This window comes from Pelodiscus sinensis, chromosome 8, assembly GCF_052426305.1.
Source record: "Pelodiscus sinensis isolate ZL-2025 chromosome 8, ASM5242630v1, whole genome shotgun sequence".
In the NCBI taxonomy this organism is placed as follows: domain Eukaryota; kingdom Metazoa; phylum Chordata; order Testudines; family Trionychidae; genus Pelodiscus; species Pelodiscus sinensis.
In genome coordinates, this window is record NC_143059.1 from 66,619,961 (window position 1) to 66,640,209 (window position 20,249).

Consider the following 20,249-nt stretch of genomic DNA (forward strand, 5'->3'; position numbering starts at 1 on the left):
TCCATGAGGCCAAAGCCTATAATAACAAAGCTTAAAAAGTCAGTAGCAATAGAAATAGACTAAAGAAATTAATAAACTTTAGAAAATACCCAGATTTGGCAGACTGTTTCACACCCTTATAACTTGCAAGTCCAAACAGTTGACTTAGTGAGGATCATTTAGGTGTTTTCCATAGATCTGAAGCTACTAAGGTGACCTTCATTTCATTATATAATTTTAAATTGCCCATCTTTAAGATTCTCTTTTATGGAAAGAATTTTAGAAAATAAAAGTGAGGGGACACTAAATTTGTGTGAAATGGCTGTAACTTTGGGGTTAAAATGAGAACAATATCTCGTTACGTAGGACAGTGTTTCTCAACCTTTTTGTATAAAGCACTCCTTTAAAAAAAGTTATACATACCTCCAGTCCCTTCAGTTTTCAGACACACACACAATTTATCTACCATTGCAACACATTTGTTTTAACAACGCAATCGTAGCCAGGTGGGCAATGACATTTCTGGGTGTAAAAAGTACAAAAATAATAAAGCGCTATAAATATTAAAACAAATTCAGTTTTCTCCAAATTTCAGTTGTGTTAACATATCCTCCTCCTCCACCCCGATTTCTCTCGAATACCCCTAAGGGTACTCGTACCACTGGTTGAGAAATACTGCTGTAGGACAACTGAGAGGTATGTCTGGTTGTATGATCAGCAAGTGGTAGAAAGTCAGTGATTGAGAAGTACTGCTGCTTTGAATATGTGATTTTTTTTTTAATTTAAAAAATAAATTTACAGAAAGAAAAATAGGTTCAGATTGAACCAAATTGTTTAGAATTCTTGGTGAATCAGAAAAAGCCGGAAAATTTTATTTTGGATTAAATAAAATGTTTCATTTGATTCAAAAAGAAATGTTTTGAAATGAGGCATTTTTAACATTTTGAAATAAAACAAAGGAAATGAAGGGCTAGATTCACAAAAGCAAATATGGTCTTCCCCTCCTTCTCCACTTCCTGTTCTAAATTGTTGTTTGATGTTGAATTTTGATGAGTGGGTGGGAAGAGGATGGTGAATTGATTCTGATACAGTGATTTTTAAATCAGACTTGACTCCTGCAGGATTAAAAGGCATCACAGCACACTGATATGAAAGCCTCTATAATTATTGAATGATAAAGTAGTGTGAAGTTACACATTTTAATGTGTCTGAATATGAAGAAACAAATCAGTAGAGCTACAGTGTGTGCTGCCCACCTTGTTCAGTTACCCCTGCTGTCTCTTATAATTAACTGGAACGCGGACATCTGGAATTTCAAATCACTCCTCCACAAAGAAACAGCTGAGCCTTATTCTAAGCAGGGAGATTCTGCTGAAGCTAATACTTTTCAATTGAAGATAATCCTTTAAGATAACAGTGCGGTTACAGCCTGTAACAGACTTTGAGCCAAGAAGATCCCACTCCATGTGCCAAGGAGTTGCAGTTGCAACAACATGTTGTTGTTTTTTTCCAATAGGTTAGGGACCGAGTGCGGGAGAGTTATTAAGGACAGGGGACTCAATCTTTGAAGTAGTATGCTATAGAGAAGTGGGTAGAGGGTTGGGAACTTTTTTTTTTTTTTTTTTTTAAGTTTAATGCTGGCTCTAACACTGTTGTGGTCTTGTACAAGTTATTACAACTGAAGTTCCAGTAATTGAAATACAGCAATTTAATCTACCCATGTGGAGGCAATACCTTCTTTTTCCGAATGTAAAAATCAATCTGCATAGATCAAATTGTATGGTCAAGGGCTTAGAATGTAATCTGTTGATACAGTGATTGTCTTTAGTTGTCTATTGTGGCTCTTTCACAAATAGTTGGGAACAATCATCACAACTCTATGCCTCAGTTCCCTTATCTGTAAAATGGGGATAATTATATTTGTGAGAGTAAAACAAATATAGAGCTTTGAACACACAAAATGTACACATGCACATTATGCCACTATTAGTCCGTGCAGGCAAACAGGCACCTACCAATGACTATGCCCATGATGTTTTTAAAAGCTGCCACTTATGACAACAGTTAATTTACAGAAGTAAATTCCTTTATGCCTTTCATTCCAGTAACACACTTCAAACTTGATAACATAACTTAAAATCAACAGCACCCCACCAAGCTGTAAGTGCAAAGCTATGAAAAAAATACATAGGGAAGTTTTTGCATGTTTGGCTCTCAGTAAGCACTGGCTGAATGTTATGGAACCGTTTTCACAAGTTATGTTTGTGTTGGTAGACATAAGGATTGTATGATAATCATCAGTTCTAGGGGCACTGGAGGAGAAAGTTTTAAAAGTCTGAAGGAAGCGGTGCTAGGATGTTTCACACGGCTTAACTTTGTGGGTAAGAGTCAAGCATACACGCTGTTTTTTAAGCTAACCTCTGCTAACATGTTTCAAAGGTGAGTGCCTATAGCCCCTTAAGCGGGGAAGGAAGCAGATTTAGGGGCTTGCTTTGCAAAGCCTGGGCGCTAACTACGCGGGTTGTGTTGGGCATTAAGCCAGGCAGTCCTGTTTTCCTAGGGTTTGCTCCAGTGAGGCCGGCCTCAGACGGGGGACGCCCCTTGGAAGGCTTCACCTCCCTGCCCCTACCCCTGTGACGGGGTGGGGGATGGGGCGGGGTCTCGCCCCCGCCCGCCAAGCAGCATGACGTGGCACGCACCCGCGAATGGGAGGTCCCACCTGTAGCCTGAACCGCCGTGCCTCAGTTTCCCCACCTAGTAAGCTAACCTCGCCCCTGCCTCGCATAGGGGCGGGGGCAGCCGCTGACTACGCCTCTCCAGAGCGCGCGCAGACCCTTGTCTCCCGCGCCTCGCGTTTTCTCAGCGCCTGGGTCCTAGCAACGCGCGCGGGTACGGGGCTGAAGATTCCCCCCCCCCCCCGCCCCTCAGCTGCATTGAGGGAGGCGTCAGGCCCTGCTCCTGGGCGGGCCGTTTTACCTCACCCGCCGACGCCACGAAAGTGCCCGGATGAGCCAGCTCTCGCGCGCCCTTCGCTGCCCGCCCACAGCCTACAACGGCCGCCGCGTCGTCGTCACGTGGCTGCGCGCAGCCGCTCCCCTTCCCGGTCTCGTGCCCTTTGACCAACGGCGAGCACGTGACTGATTCGTCCTGTCCGCTCTCCCTCCCCCCCCTCCCCACACCACCACCGGAAGTCTCGCGAGCGTTGGTGGCCGCTGGCTCCGTGTGTCGCCGGGAGGAGAAAGCGGCCCAGGCCTGACGGGACCGAGCGCGGCGCGGCCCCCGGCCAAGGTGAGAGGAAGCGGCGACGGGTCCTTCCCGCGCAGCCGGGAGCCGGCCCCGCCCGCGGCCCAACCGCTTCTCCTCCCCTGGTGCCTGGATCGTGGGACCCTTCCCCCTCCCTCGCCTCAGGCCCGCCCCAGCCTGCCCCTCAGCCGCGCCCCTCCCCCACTCACCCTCCCTCGCGGGCCCTAGCCCATCCCCCCGGCCCCAGCTCCACCCCTGTGCGTCTGTCCGCTCCCCCACCCCGGCCCTAACCCCCCCATGCTCCTGTCTGCCCCCCCACCCCGGCCCTAACCCCCCCATGCTCCTGTCTGCCCCCCCACCCCGGCCCTAACCCCGCCATGCTCCTGTCTGCCCCCCCACCCCGGCCCTAACCCCCCCATGCTCCTGTCTGCCCCCCCACCCCGGCCCTAACACCCCCATGCTCCTGTCTGCCCCCCCCCCCACCCCGGCCCTAACACCCCCCATGCTCCTGTCTGCCCCCCCACCCCGGCCCTAACCCCCCCATGCTCCTGTCTGCCCCCCCACCCCGGCCCTAACCCCCCCATGCTCCTGTCTGCCCCCCCACCCCGGCCCTAACCCCCCATGCTCCTGTCTGCCCCCCCCCCCTCCCCCCCCCCACCCCGGCCCTAACACCCCCATGCTCCTGTCTGCCCCCCCACCCCGGCCCTAACCCCCCCATGCTCCTGTCTGCCCCCCCACCCCGGCCCTAACCCCCCCATGCTCCTGTGCCCCCCACCCCGGCCCTAACCCCCCCATGCTCCTGTCTGCCCCCCCACCCCGGCCCTAACCCCCCCATGCTCCTGTCTGCCCCCATTCACCTCCTGCTGGCCCTAGCCGAGCACCATCCCTAGTCACTCCTGCTGGCCCCACCTCCACAGGCTCTAGTCCCACCTTCAGGTTACCAGTTCTGCCTACTTGTTTTTCCCTTTGATCGTTTTATTCCCTTTGCTCTTTGTTTCCTGGACCCTTCCTTTTTTGCCCCCCCCCCCCCCCCCCGTTTATTTTGGGTCTGCACATCCTAAATTCAAAACTCCGGTCGTCGGAAGAAGTGGGCTGTGCCCATGAAAGCTCATGAGACCATCTCTGCATGTTTTGTTAGTCTATAAAGTGCTACCAGACCATTTGTTGTTTTTTAAGTTTCTCTGTCCTCCTGTAGGACTCCACAGGTTCTAATTCCACCTCTCATGTCCTCATCTGTGCTCTTGTCCGCTCCTTTCACAGACTCTTGCCACACGGTCCTGCTCATCCATACTCTTTCTCCCCTCTCCTCAGAGCCTCGCTTTAACCTTTCTCCTGTCTTCCTTCCAGAGTTGCTATTTACCACCTCTTCCCCTAGCCCCTAACCTTGGTCCTTGGGTTGGGAAGGAGATACTGTGAATTGTCATGCATGAGTATCACTTGTGATAGTAGAGAAAGGTGCATTTCATTAAAATTGCACTGCTCCAGGTTTATGAATTAGCATAAAAATGGCCAGATTGAGTCAGACCAAAGTTCCCTCTAGCCTAGTATCTTGTTTTCAGACAGTGCCCAATGCCAGGTGCCCCAGAGATTCCCATTCCCGATTCCCATTCCCAGCTTCTGACAAACAGATGCTAAGGACACAATTCCTGCCATTCCTGGCTAATAATCATTGATGTACCTATCCTCCATGAATTTATCTAGCTCTTTATTGAACCCTGTATAGTCCTGACCTAACCCTCTGTCAAGGAATTCCACAGATTGTGCATTGTGTGAAGAAATACTTTATTTTGTATGTTTTAAGTTAGTGTCAGCCTCTCCATTTTTTGTGACTGTTATCTAGAAGTCCTAGTCATGGAGTAGTGTACAAACACATAGCAAATAGATTGTCCCTGGCCCAAAGAGCTTACAGTCTTCACCAGTCAATCCCTAGTTGTAGAAGTCCAGTTTTGTCTCCATTACATGCTGCCCCCTGTAGAAAACAGAAAGAAAGGCTAAAATTACAATAACTTTAACAGCAGTGTGTTTCATTATATAAAATATAGGTTAAAACAAGATTTTGGAACATTAAGTGATGCTGATTTCATTGGTTCACATAAGAATCGTGTACACAAATCTAATGACAAGAGTGACTGAGAATGAAGATGCTGTTTACAAGTGGAAAAGAAAAATTATAGTGCCTGGAACTTGAGAATAGTTTGAAGATACGCATCATTACATGCTAAGTGTTGAAGACAGTGTTACTCATTTCTGTAGTGTTCACTATTGTATACACACAATTTGTAAATTATTCAAGGATTTTGTTGTTGCTTTTTTGAGCAAATTTGATCAGGGTATGACAAGGCGTGTGATTATCTACTGAAATAGTGTATTTGTAAAAATTATTATGTTGGGTGTTCCTTAATGATAGCTGTGATATCCTTTTAATCCACTTGCAAGTTCCATTTTGTCACTATAAGAGTTTCAGAGCAGTTTTATTTCTTTCTATTCTAAAGTCAGTTTCTCTTACAGATGTCAGAAGATCTTGCAAAACAGTTAGCTAGCTATAAAGCTCAGCTACAGCAAGTTGAGGCTGCTCTGTCTGGGAATGGAGAAAATGAAGACTTACTAAAATTAAAAAAGGATTTACAGGTGAGGACTGAGGGAATTAGAAACCGAAATCTTTCTATCCTGAGTAATGTGAGCAAAATACCATCACTTTCTCTCAATCAGACACATGTTTGTTGCTGGGCATTTGCACTTTAAGAAATATAATTATTTGTCAGGGTTATCCCAAAATGTAAGTTAAAGGTTTGCTTTATGATATCAGATTGCCTAAAGAGACAGTGGGTACAGTTTGCAGTCCCAAAGTTTGTCTTGTCTTTTTAAGTCTATTAACATTCATGTTGTTTTATATGCTTTTTTAAAAGTCACTGTATGGTTTTCGTTTTTAGAAAATATGTTAGTACCACATTGTCAAGAAGAAAAGGGAGCTCTTATTTGAGATGTTCAAGGCTTTGGCTGAAATACTTAAATAATATTGTGTCTCAAAAAAAGAAGTGTAAAAAAAAAAAAAATCATGTCTTAGTTGAAAGGCAGTGTAACAGTATGGTCACTATGGAAGAAGAACAAAATTTGCTAAAAGAACCCTTTTAGCTTCCAAAGAATTGGATAGAGAACTATTAAAAATGTGGATAGTTTTTAAAAATACACATTTTTGTACCTTTTATAAACATTGTGCAAAGATAACTAGGGTTGTTAGATCTTGTGTAATTGAATAGTTATCTAACTGCATGAAATCTCAGCAGTTACACAACTATTTGATAGTCCCCTGGGGAGGGCTGCCAATGCTCTCATGGCCCCCTCCCAAGGAACCCCGGTGCCACCCTGCATGTGGGATGGCAGGTGGGAGCCAGTCCGCCAGGGGAGCCAGTTTAAAAACCAGCTCCTTGTGCAGACTGTCTGCCTGCTGCCCTGCACTGCTGTCACTGATACAGAGGCAGCAGCCCCTGTTTGTAGGGGTCTGAGTTTTCTGAAGACAGAGACTGGTCCGTGGCAGTAGCTTCTGTCTGTGGGGAGCTCAGGCCACCCCATGGATGGGCTCCTGCTTGTCTTATCTGGTCAGACCCACCTGGTCTCTTGAGGTCCCTAAAGAAAACCATTTCCAATCTTCATCAGTGGCCATTTTGTGTTTTTAGAATAATACTCCAGTAAATTTACAAAATGTAATCTTGTAATTTACATCTAAACTCCACTTACATCTTTATTTTTAAAATAAAGTCATAGGATACTACACTTAAACTATATAACTATTTCCATTTGTCACTCAATATGCTGCTAGCTTTTGGGCCATTCTGAGCATTAAATCTCTCCACATACATTTGTGCTGATTAATTTGGTGCTGATTTGTTTATTATTTAATTGTGTGCACTTTCAGTTACATCTATAAGGATAGCTGAAATAAGCTGTGTATGTAAGGAATGCCAGATTTGTCATGCAGTGTCAAATATGCTATCATTTGAAACTTAAGTTTATGACAAGTTATTTTTTGTTGATGATTAAAAGCCATTAAAAGTCCTCATTAGAATCACTTTGAACAATGGCATGAACACCTTCAATTTGATTTAAAAAGCCTTTTTTATAGTCATAAACTTCTGTGTTAATCACTTCAGGCAACAACATTGGCACATAATTGTGCCTCCACTTAATGTTTTCTTAAATGTTAAGAGTATGGGTACAAAATACTACTTTATTTTTATTACTATGAAAAGAGAGCACCAAAGCAGCCAAGTTATTCACAAAACTTAAGTAGATAAAATTACCCACTGCAGCATTCAGTAACTGCTGCTGGAAAAAATGGTAACAAAAATAAAACTAAAAAACAAACACTAAATCAATGACTTCAGACAATAAACTGTTGATTTCCTTTTAAATATAGAGACCTTATGCCCACAGAGAATTTCGTAGTATAATCAGAATGTACTTGATTGCAGATTTTTAAAATCATGTGATTATTTTTAAAATGCAGAGCAAAACTTATATTTCTAATACCAATAAAAGATCCGCTTTGATGTATGGAAATCATTGAAGTGAAAGGACAATTTGCCTAAGAAAATAAAAGAACTCTGTGCAGGATAGGAAAGATGTTTTCATTTCCATCCCAAAAACTTTTCTACACATACTATTAAAAATGGAAAATAAGTCCAACTTGCTACTTCCTCTTTGTTCTAAAGATGAACAGTTATGTATACAAAACAATCTTTTCTCTTAGTATTTCCTCCATCAACACTACACAACATTCTCAACTTGGATCAAAATATTTTCATATAAATAATGTGCTCCCCATCTTTTACTATACTGAGGGATTTCTAGCAAGGTAATATAGTGTGACAAGCCGTGGAAAACCATGCATTCCACAATACAGAGCTCCAACTTGACCTGTGTGAAAGGCCACTCTCAGGATGGATCACTGCATGCTGAAATCTGTCTACAGGTGCATCAACATGTCACAGGAAGTTGGTAATAAGTCACGCTGTATAGTTTATTTGACTGTATGTGGCTACCTTAATTAGCAGTTTTGCTATAGTAGGCAGTAACAGGACATTTTAACTTCCCCACAAATCTTTCTTTTAAAAAATGAGCCATTCAGACTTCAAAGATTTCTGTAGTGCTGTTTTACTGTGGTTCATGAGACAGTTTATCTACACTGCAGGCACTGCCTGTAAGCGCTTGTCAGACATCTGAATACATGAGACAGTTGCAGCTTCTCTTCTTGCTTTGGTAGTGGGTATCACATTATTTTCTGTTTACATAAACTTTTTTTGAAACTCATTCAATGCTGCCTCTAAGTTTCAGTTGGTGCCCTTCTGTTTTTTCAGCTTGCTACTTTCTTTAAGAGTTTTATGGAATAGAATTATTCTTTTCCCTCCCATTCCCTTTTTATTTCTACAAAGCTAGTTTACCTAACCCTTGAAATCCTGCATAAATCTAATGGTGCTTTTCTGCACCCTCCGGTTCATTATCTATTGCTGTAATGTGAAATCTTCCCATGTGCAATACTTCAGTTGTGTTCTGACTAGCATGCTATATGCTAGAACAACAAAACAGATGTATTGGAACCCTAACCAATTTAAGACATGGTGTATATGGTTCAAGTTTCTGTTGCTGTATCTAGTATTAAGATACAGCGATTTTACCACAATTATGTTTATATAATTTAAACAGTTGATGAAGTCGAGAATCTTTGATTAAATAGTCTGTGTGCATATTCACTCTAGTTCTACAATAAACTATTTTAATAGAAACAATTTAGGAAGGAGGCAGGAGTAAGTCAACTGTCTCCAGTTACAGTGGTTTCTGTATATCTGAAAAGCTTACCTTCAGGTAATCAGTGCACAGCTGTATTTTATTTGACCTGCTGATACATATATCACAAGCCCTGATGCTTCCTGGATTTGCAGATTACTGCTACTACCACCCGCTCTGTGAGTGAAGGAGCAGTGTTAGAGCTCAGACCTGGGGAAGGAAAAGTAATTAATGGTATGTACTCTAAGGAGCTCCCTCAAATGAAATATTCTAAATATCAAAATCATTGTTGGCCCATATACAATATTCTGCAAATAAAGATAGCAGTGAAGGTAGGCTGTGTCCGTATCCTCTGTACCAGTCTCTGCTACAAAATTACTAGAGGGTCTTTTAAAACAAACCCCAGACCTCATAAGAGAGGTCTAATTGATTGATTCAGGTATGAACAAACAAAAGAGAATCCAGTTGTCAGACCCTTTGTGCCTCTGTGCTAGCTCTTCAAACAAAAATACATAAGAAAAACAGTGGGAATTGCCTGAGTGGAATCCTCAACTTCTTGAGGAATGAAGAGCAGCCTCCTCTCTACCTTGAGCTTGCCCTCTCTTTAAAGGCCCTTTATGAATGAGGGTTAGTGAGTCAGGCTCCAGCTGTTCTTTCTCATCTCTGCTGAGTAGAGGGAGGAACTCTGCTGGGTCCTGCAGCCTTCTTTTCCCACTGTCTAGATTTGTTGCTGAGTCCATTTATTAAGAAAAGTGAGACGGGAGTCTGTCACAATTGTAGAGTACTTTTTGGGACCTTTCAAATCTTTTTTAGGGTGTGGCATTTACCAAAAGTACTTCTCATCTTGGATCTTTGCTAAGGAAAACATTGGAGTCAGGAATGTTGACAGTCATGATTTATATTGTTTTGTAGGCTAACGTGGAAATGCATTTTGAAAGGCTCATCACAAGTATAATTTCTTTATTTAAATCACCCCCCGGTCAGTAGTTGCAAAGAATACTTGTGCCTGGGCTGGACTAGCACATGATGTATACTGTGTTGCATCTGCTCTGTGAATAATTAAGACTTCACTCTATAGTATTTTAAGGCACTACAGATCAATTAATAGAAAAAAATATATATTGTCCTCCTGTCATTTGTCTTGTTCAGGTCATTTCTGTTAGGTTTATGACTCCATGCTGTGATGCCCTGATTGAGGAAAGCACTTAAGTCCATCTTTTTTCAGGAAGGCAATTAAGCATGTTCCTAAGTTCTTTCCTAAGTGATAGTTTCCTGAAAAGGGAGACACTCCTCTCCCCATAATATCTCTGGATACTTCAGGTCAGTCAATCCCCACTTTTTCAAAGGAAATGAAATAATATCACCTCTCATTCAAAGGTGCTTATGAGTATGCTTATTCTATATGCAGTATTCTAAAACAGTTAAGAAATGTGTAATTTCAGGGATAACTAATCATTTTTAATGAAAAATAAACTGCAGTTAAGGCGGAAAAGCAAAACATTCACATTTATCAATTATAAAGTTTTGAATAATTTTAGCTCTTGCCTTCCCTTTGAGCAGTGAATGTGACACTGGTTGCTCATTCCCCTTTGCAGCCATGTGCTCTTCGGTCAAAAATTGAGACGCACATGCAGCACACATGTGCAAAGTGAGTTGCATCCAGGATTGTTTCCACATGAATAGCTGACTCTGTCTGTGGCTATGGAAAAGCAGTTCAGCTATAAAGAATTTGATGTTAAAAGGAAACATTGGGGGATTTTGGAAGTTGACCAAGGGTGGAGAGGTATTCTTCTACATCTGTGATGTCTGAGACTAATACACTGTAGTTAGCAGTAGATAGCCAGAAATATGCTTTACATCAAATACATGTTTAATATAATCACTAGAAAATAGATCTGTTAACTTGGGGAAAAATGAAGAACAGTAATGGTGTTTGAAAGTATATTCTTTGCCTTTTCCTTTTCCAGGAAGTTATAGAATTAACCAAAGATCTTCTTTCAACACAACCTTCAGAAGCCCTTGCAAGTTCTGATAGTTCTGCTTCTGCTCTACCCAGTCATTCTTGGAAGGTTGGGGATAAATGTATGGCAGTATGGAGTGAAGATGGACAGTAAGTGTAGAAAACAAACTTCTCTAACAGTTATATGAAATAATACAATACAATGGTAAGAGATTTTCATTCTGCTTGAACTGCCCCATTTGAGTAATTCTAACAGAATAGCAAAGAGCAAATAAGTATTGCATTTTCTCTTAGGCTATGTCTACACAGCAGTGTTATTTCGGAATAACAAACGTTATTCCGAAATTACAAAGTGCGCATCTACACTGCAAGCCGTTATTTCAAAATAATGTCAAGCTGGAGGACTTCTTACTCTGACTCCTGCAACCCTCATTTCACAAGGAGTAAGGGAAGTCAACGGAATAGTGTTCTTCCTTTGACTTCTTGCTGTGTAGACAGCACAAAAAGACGAATTAAGCTATTTTGACTTAAGCTACACAATTGACATAGCTCAAGTTGTATAGTTTAATTTGACTTTTGCTCTGCTGTGTAGCCGTGCCCTTAGTGAAGGTTCACATTATAGACCAAGTGAAGGAGGTATTTGGTGATTCTGAAAACACCTTTTCTTGTCACCACCCTCAAAAGAAATATATACAACTTAAAAAATGCGTACACTTTTATAAACAAATTACAATAGTTTTACGTAGTGCCTCATGTGCTGGGGTGTGTAATTGCCATTATGTTAATATATTTTACATTTAATCATTGTCATGAATGAGAAATTTAAATCTGTGCATTTAAGTTGGAACACCATTGTAGAGTTGTAAAGGAACTGTAACTCTGTTGAGATGCAATATTGCTTTGTAATCTACCTTTAGGAGCTTGATACTTGGCTGTATCATGCTCTGGTGATGCTGTACCAAAATAGTTGGTTTTGACTCCCCCAGCTAATATTATTGAGATTTTCTGGGGTTGCTTCAATTTAGTGTGATTTTTATAGTCTTTGAAATATGATACAAAATAAAGGCTAAACTATAATTCAGAAAATATGTAACCTGGAAACATTTATGAATCTTTTCTAATCAAACTGTTCAGATTGAGTCAATATCCTATTGCCTTCTCTTAGAAAAGTGTTGAATCTGTGCACAATGGAACTGCTATTGTAGGGACAACCAAATATGTATGCTGATGCAGAATTATTGATATTTTCATGTAGAAAATGGTTTGTGTTCCAAAATGAAAACACTTCTTCTGTTGCTAGGCATTGATGGCTGGAATATTTTCTCACCTATGTGAGAATAATCACAACTCTGTACCTTAAAAGCCTTCACAGTCACTAGCTCCTCACCAACACCGCCCCCCTCTTGGGAGTGCGTGTAGTCAATAAGATTAACCAGTATGCCCAAGTCTATTGGTTAATCATTTGCTCACCAATATAAGCCAACACCCTTGCTATGAACAGTTTTAGTTTAAACGAATTCTGGTGGAAAACACATTGTCAGAAAATTCCTGATTAGATTGCCATAGTTTTAAAATCTGATATTGCATGACACACCAACTAGGAGAAAAATCAGATTCTTAACTTTGCAGTTGCACAAAAATGTGTTTCTCACCTGAATAGCTATTAGCCTTAAAGCTGTCACTGATTCCTTGATCAGCTAGTGAGGTTAAGCTCTTGTGCAGGACTGGTATACTTAGGTCCTTAAAGAACATTAACTTCTCAGTTTGATTTGTATTTTGTCCTCAAAAACAAAAGCCGTTAGTAGCAAGTACTTAACTTAATGTTAGTAGCTGAATAACAATGTAGGTGTTGTAGGGCTGAGTATTAAGCCATTACTCACATGCTTACAGCCATGATATCTTTACAGGTGTTATGAAGCTGAGATTGAAGAGATAGATGAGGAGAATGGGACTGCTGCAATCACATTTGCTGGATACGGCAATGCGGAAGTCACGCCTCTGCTCAACCTCAAACCTGTAGAAGAGGGAAGAAAGGCAAAAGAGGACAGTGGCAACAAACCCATGTCCAAGTAAGTGACTTGCATAAGATGTGTACACTAACAATGAACCAGGCCAGCCAAGTGTGTTATGTTTGTCTGGTGAATGGCTAGATAGATGCTCGAGTTTGCTTAAGGAAGCATAATCTGGTAAAAGCACCTCATTACTGGACCAGTTCTGTTTTCTTATTTATCAAGGATATGAATGTGTGAGAGAAATAGAATTCTTTCATTGCCAGCAAAGAGGCCAGTTTCAATCACTGTAGTTCAAAATCATGATCAGGTCAAGAGTAATGCAAGCTGGAGATGATCCTTATAATTTGTATTAGGGATGTTAAAATGTGTGTAAGTAAGTAACCGTGTAACCGCTGAAAATTTCAGTGGTTTACATGCGGGGTGGCAGTCCTCTCCTTGGGAGCCGGTGCATGCGGGGAGCTGACTTTCAAGTATATTACAAATTACTGATAAAAGAAATGGTAGATGCCTGTAATCTAGAAGGAGCTTTTCAGAGCTTCTAGTTGGTAGTTTGAGTGCTGCATACACAAGATTTCATTTGACGGAATATAAAAATAGCTTCAAGAAGTAAAGTTGCTTTGATTCTTTGTGAGATTCCTCAGGGTTGTGAGACACCCACCTCCCTTAGCACAAGGAAGCTTTGTCTATGCGTGCCATTGGTCAGCTCACTTCACTGGCCACAGGCCACACAAGTGTAAATCACACGCCTTCTGGGTGTGGTGTACTGTCCCACCTAGTGGCACCAAGACCATTTACAGAGAGTAAATAGTAAGTCTGCCCTGTGGTTGTAGCTAATAGTCAGCTGGCTTTTAGTCCATACAATAGAGGCTCATGTACTAAGATCCGGAGGTCCCAGGTTCAATTCTGCTTTCCAGCATTTACACAAGCACTTCCCTTTTAGCCTAGGCAGGTTTTGCACTTTAGCTTCAAGTTAGCACTAAGCATATTCCAGCCCTGAACATGTCCCTGTTCCAGTAGATGCTGGCAGAATTCACAGATTTGCTACTTCCAAAGAAGCAATGCGCCCCATTTTACTACATCTCAGATTATCGTTCTGCTTAACACGAAGCACTTTGATATGTTTATAGTAAAAACACGTTACACTTTATTTAACAGAGTAGAGAGATCCAGGTGGTAACAAATGGTTACATATACCATACAAACATTCTAGAACCTAGACTTAACTAGATGCTTTTCCTGTCTTATAGGTCAGTGCTCACCCCAAGTTCTTCTAGCACTTTACAGCAGGTTTGGCTCTAACCCTTTGTTCATAATACAAACATCTGGCTAGCTTACCTTCTCTGTGAAAGATCCAGGCTCAACCTCTGCACCCCCAAATATACCCTAGGAATCCATTGTCTTGACTCCTAAACAGGATTCACACCTGCTATTTATTCTCTTCAAGATTTTGCATTCTCTTGATTAATTTGGCTCAGTATTGAAACTGTCATCCATTGAGAGACATACAGTACTTAATACACACATGGCCAGACAGAAAGATAATGTCTGTTATAGGGATGTAAAGTGGCTAGTCGACTAGTTGTCTACCCAGTAAGCATATGCATAAGCATATGGTTATTGGGTAGTCGAGTGACTACTTAAAAGCCGGTTCCCCCCCAGCATCATTTCCACAGGGGCAGGCAGGCAGCGGGGTACTGGACACAAGCTGGGAATCAACTGTCCCAGCTCGTGCCTGCTCCCAGATGCTGCACCTCTACTTCTTAAATGTAGTAAGAGTGGCCATTCTGACAGCTGATTCCCAGCCTGTACCCGGTCCCCCACTGTGCCTCTGCCTTTTAAATGCTTTTAAAGCAGAGGCGTAGTGTCTGGGACTGGGTGCGAGCCAGGACAGCTGATTCCCAGCTCGCGCCTGGTATCTTTACTAGCATCTGCCCCGCATCTCATGGAGATGGTTCTGTGGGGAACCGACTTTTAAACTGGCTTTCCCCAGCACCCGCTCCTACTCCCCCTGGCTTGCTGCTTCTCTCTGATAGAGGCAGTGGGGTGGTGGGGAGAAATGACTAGTCAGGTCACTATTTGACTAGTCACTAACATCCCTAGTGGCTGTTACTACATTTAAAAGGCAGAGCCACAGTGGGGTTAGCTTCCAGGGCTGGGAGCTGATCCCACTGCAGCTCTGCAGTTCCCCCGTTACTGAGTAGTTGATGGAAATTCCATCAACTACTCAGATGTTTAAACATCCCTTGTCTGTCGCGTCCTGCTTGAAAAGGACCTGTCAGACACGTCACCTTCTGGTTATTAACTTTAAGAATATTAGGGGGCTGCACACTCTGCTTACCTATCCATCTCTCTCTGGCCACTTTCGTTTCGCTGAGAGAGCCTGATGATGTCATTTTTTTTGTCACTCTGCAGGAAAAACTGTATAATATATATATATATATAGGAGAGAAAAATTAAAATTCTCAGCCCAGATACACTTCAAATACTATCTGTACTCATGTTTTGAGGTGTTTGTGGAAGCCAAGGGTCTCTTGACAGAGACTTTTCACTGTAAGGTGACGTGCATTATTGTGCATATATCTGTCCCAGGAGACCTCTGTAAAATTCTAGGTGTTCTGTGCTGCATGCCAGCTAGCACCAAGAGGTTCCTGACTCACAGCTTTCTGATAAGAAGCTAACATATAGAAGAACTATATTTGAGGAATCAGTTTATTTGGACACCCAAGTACTGGAGCAATACTCTTATGTCCTTCTTCCAACCTGTGATAAGCTGTAGGAGAAACTCATAACATGGGTACTGACTTTGCCTTACCATACTGGTAAAGCCAGAGTTGCAAACGCGGCAACAGTGGTGCCTGCACATGTCTGCCCGACATGTGGCAGAACATTTCGTGCCCACATTGGCCTTATCAGCCATCTGCGGACACACTGTGGACAGCCCACAACTCGTTAGACATCAAGGTCCTCTTCGAACACGATGGACGAACATCATCATCACCATACTGGGGACATCAACATGATCTTTGAAAAAGGGATTGGCAGGGAGGTTGTGGTGGTGCTTAATCCCTCCCTTTTGGAAGAAATTTGACATCTGGTCTCTGTCACATACAGATTCTCTGTAATCCGCATTGTTAAGGGAACCTGTGCTTCTGCCTTATCTCCCCAGAACTCATGTCCCTTTCCCTGGTTCCTCTTTGTTAGAGCCACACTGTTATGCTCTCCTCAGTCTGCTGTTATTGCAGCACTGCTCCCACGCTAAAAAGGATTCCACAGCATTAAAGAAAGCTTCTGCGGAAAAGCCAATACAAATGTGGGTATTGTCAAGTTCTTTGCAGATTCCCCGAGGGGGATGATCTACTTCAGACCATTTCTCCTTTCCCCTGTGCCTGATCCCCACTACAGTTGCTGATTGTCACCTGTTTAGTGTAGGAATCCTGGATCAAGGGCATTCTTCTCAGGTAGATCACCAGGGTGCCAGCTTTGAGGGTTGTTTTGTTTCAAGAGTTCTCAAATTTCATTGCAGCATGAGCACAACCCCCTTTTGACCACATAAATTACTACAGGACTGGGGGTGGAGGCCTGAGCTGCCTGACTCCCACCACTCTGGGAGGGTAGGCAAAGCCAAAGCTTCAGCCCCAAACAGGAACCCTGAAACTCTGCCCAGGGCGGAAGTGCTTAGACTGGGGTTTGGCCCTGGTCCCAGCAAATTAGCTCGGTGACCCTAGTTAAAGCAGGGTCGCAACTCATCTTGGGGTCCTGACCCACATTTTCAGAACCCCAGTTTTATTTGAAATGGCCTGCTTGAGACATATTTATCATGAGAGTCAGGAGCAATAAAAATTACCAGGCTGTAATGATATTCTCACTTGATAGACTGCTTTACAGAAGAAATGACTGTTCTTTCTAGAATCAGACACAGCATTTGTACTGTACAGGCAGCAGAAGAAACTAGGCTTAAGAGGCTCTTATGACACCATGGTACCCATGTGTAATACATAACTTCACAGCTTTGCTCTTGCAGCTGTGGAGTACAGCTTGGTGGTGGTGTTTTAGCATGCGTAGTCCTGGCTTGGTTGTATAATCACTCATTTGAGAGTCCTGTTTTACACACCTGATGGCTTATAGTTATATTTAGTTTCTTACTTGACACTTAATGTACCTTAGAGTGTTTTATGAAGAGGAAATGGAGGCAAGGGCTTAATCATTGGCTACCCTTTCTTCCTACAGAAAAGAGATGATTGCCCAGCAACGAGAATATAAAAAGAAGAAAGCTTTGAAAAAAGCCCAGAGAATCAAAGAACTTGAACAGGAGCGAGAGGACCAGAAAGTCAAGTGGCAACAGTTCAACAACAGAGCCTATTCTAAAAACAAAAAAGGCCAGGTGTGTATGGACTGTTAGTGTGTGAATAGTTGGCAAAAGGAATAGTCCAGCCTAGTAGTTATGGGGGAAAATATACCCCGACTATGCTTTGGGAGCAGATCCCTCAGCTTCACAATCTGAGGCAACCCAGCTGCAAAGCTGAGTAAGTGTAAACAGGTAGCTTGATGCCGTGAATGGGCTGAGTAATCAAGCCTCAATGTGAAAAGTAGGTTTGGTGTTCTGAAGTATGTGCCTTCCTGAAACTGAGCTTACGTTTACCTAGGCTGAAGCATTGGGGCCTTGCTGTTGTGGCAGCCTAGACTGGGGTTCACTAAAGCTGAGAGCCTGAATGTCTTGTGTGTGACCACCTTGGCAGCCATTTCACAAATTTACACACGCTAGGTGCCTGGCTGAGTAGCCGTATTTCAGAGAGGGCAGGGGGGAGACTGAAGTGTTGCTGTATTGCTGCACACTGGTTTCCTGCCATACTCGCAGGAGCAATGTAGGTCTGCAGGGCGAGTGTTAAAACTTCAGTTCCTTTGCAGCACTTACCACACAGTCTTATGGTAAGGAATGAGGCTTTTATTCATGAGCATTGGCTATAATTGCTCACTGAGAGGAATGGTCAGAGAACAGCAATTTGTTCTAACATTGCCTTTGTCACCGACTCCTCCTGTGTCCTTAGTAAGTATGTTAATCTGCAGGTCTATAAAGCAGGAGTGTTGAGGGTTGTTTGCAGAATTAATCTATGCTTGTATTCTCAGTTAAGAACGTGGCTTGAACTGACTAATCAGGAATGGTGTCTTTGTTTTCCTTCTCAGGTAAAGAGGAGTATTTTTGCTTCTCCTGAGAGTGTAACTGGCAAAGTCGGAGTGGGAACATGTGGAATTGCAGACAAACCCATGACACAATATCAAGATACCTCTAAATATAACGTCAGGCATTTGATGCCTCAGTAATGGAGGGGAGGGAGCTAAACGTCATCTCTGCAGGGCTTTACACTTATCTTTTTATCATTATATTTTTCTAAAAGTAAATTATTTGTTGGCATGTAGTGAATAGTTCATTTTGTCACCATTACTTGGCTTCCGCTGATGTGAGCCTTAAAGAAATCTACAGCTATTCATTTGACTCCCTTCATCTTTACTAAACTTTTTATAGTCATCTTAAAGCAAAATTCAGCAGACGAATGTTTTCATGAGCTGCTGTTGGCAGTTACACTGAAACAGCAGTTACCTGAAATGCTAGTCTCCAGAATCTTCCATTCATATTTTTAGCAAGATAGGGTCAGAAAAATGACCCTGTAAAAATGGCACCTTTAAAAGCTTTCCATTCCCTCTGTATTCACAGTACTATCTCTTTGCTTTAGTGACAAACTACACTAGCACTACAGAGCCAGTACAGCTCTGGGAAAGTTAGCTGGATCCCATCATAGTTTGTATATAAAATGGAATTAATAAAATTCTTAAGTTACTCCCTTGCAGTTTCACTGAATGAAGACAGTAGGCTTGTACAGCTGTAACTGATGGCAGAATTAGGTGCACAGAATAGATATGAATAGTATGATTCCTGTGCTAGAAACAATTCAACTTTGCTTTGAAATTCCATACTGAATTTACAGGGCTGGAAATTAAGGGGAAGACTCTCTTTACATGTATACTGAGCAAATTTAAACTGGACATCACTGAGACAGAACCAGGAAACCATAAGATGACACTTTTAGAGTCAAAGTTCAGAGTAAAACTGCACTTTAAAAGTGAAGATTTAAGTATTAGGTAAATTTATATCCTATGATCTCAAAAGCTGAGTTCCATGGTCTGGTTATGGGACATGACAACTGTACAGTAAATCTCCAACTTGAGTAACCTGTGTGGGTTTTTTCCATCCATTTATACAGAACCGAAGCACATTAAATAAGAATGCCTGGATCCTATTTAGTTGGTTGTAAATGAGCAAAGGCTAGTCTGAAGTTTCTGCCTTGCTATAATCCTGGCTGTAGCCCTCTAGTGTTCAATGCAGTTTCAGCCCTATGCTGTCAGTGAGCCCTTTCAGGTTTTTTGTTTGTTTTTTTCCAGGTAACCACATGTAAAAGCTCATGCCTTTTGTACGTGATTGCTTTCCTATGTTACTTGTCCCACTTACAGTACTGGTACCACCTCTGAATCCATAAAGTGTTTAAAACAAATTAATGTATAGCCCTGTACACAATGTAGATATTTTTGTAAAATCTAGGGCTGAATTAATGAACAAGAGTACTTTGTTTATTTCCTCCATTAAATAATTCAAGTGTATTTCTTGTTCATTAATCCTGACCATGTTCCCCTTGTATATTATGTTAATGTAGCTCATTTTGTAATTTGTTAATTAGATCAGGTCATGTCAGCAATTGATAATGCACTGATTGGTGGAAATGTCCATCAGTTACAACTCTAGCTAAACTCTGCAACTGATAGTGTAGAATCCATGCATAGAAAAAGGTTCTTCCTATTAATGGGAGAAAATGATTTTTATGAATACAAAGTGTGTTGATTTCAGTTTTGTATGTTTAACTTTTATTAAATAAAGTGTTAAAATCTCTGAGCTGTTTGGGAAAGTGAAAATGCTTGAGCACTAGCTAAGCCCACCCTAGGGCCTACTGCGGAATGCAGAAACAATGAGGAGTCCTGTGACACCTTAAAGACTAATAGTCTCAAGGTGCCATAGGACTCTGTTTTTGCAGATAAGGGGAACATGGCTTCCCCTTGAGTCTTGAAAGAATGCTGAAGTACTATCAGATAAAGGTAAGGCAGTTAATAGGTGAAGAGGAAAACAGACATTCTCTTTGATTCTCCATTTTGCCTAGTTTAAAATAGGGATGTGAAAGGTTAAGCAGTGCTATCACCCTAAATGGGTAATACTTGTTCTAGTTAACAGG

The 20,249-nt window shown here is 42.1% G+C and overlaps 1 protein-coding gene across 2 annotated transcripts; it reads left to right on the forward strand.

The window, feature by feature from the left end:
* Window positions 1-3,041: 3,041 nt before the first annotated feature.
* Window positions 3,042-19,912, forward strand: SMNDC1 (survival motor neuron domain containing 1). 2 transcript variants are annotated; one of them, XM_075935513.2, is made up of 6 exons: window positions 3,042-3,267; window positions 5,731-5,850; window positions 10,971-11,113; window positions 12,871-13,032; window positions 17,203-17,356; window positions 18,157-19,912. In XM_075935513.2, exons 2-6 carry the CDS (start codon window positions 5,731-5,733, stop codon window positions 18,292-18,294), a joined length of 717 nt encoding a protein of 238 aa, XP_075791628.1. In that variant the 5' UTR covers window positions 3,042-3,267; the 3' UTR covers window positions 18,295-19,912. The 2 variants fall into 2 exon arrangements, with proteins under 2 accessions (XP_075791628.1, XP_006135068.1); XM_006135006.5 differs by lacking the exon at window positions 3,042-3,267 and adding an exon at window positions 9,159-9,237 and having other exon boundaries at window positions 5,725-5,850.
* The last annotated feature ends 337 nt before the right edge of the window (window positions 19,913-20,249 follow it).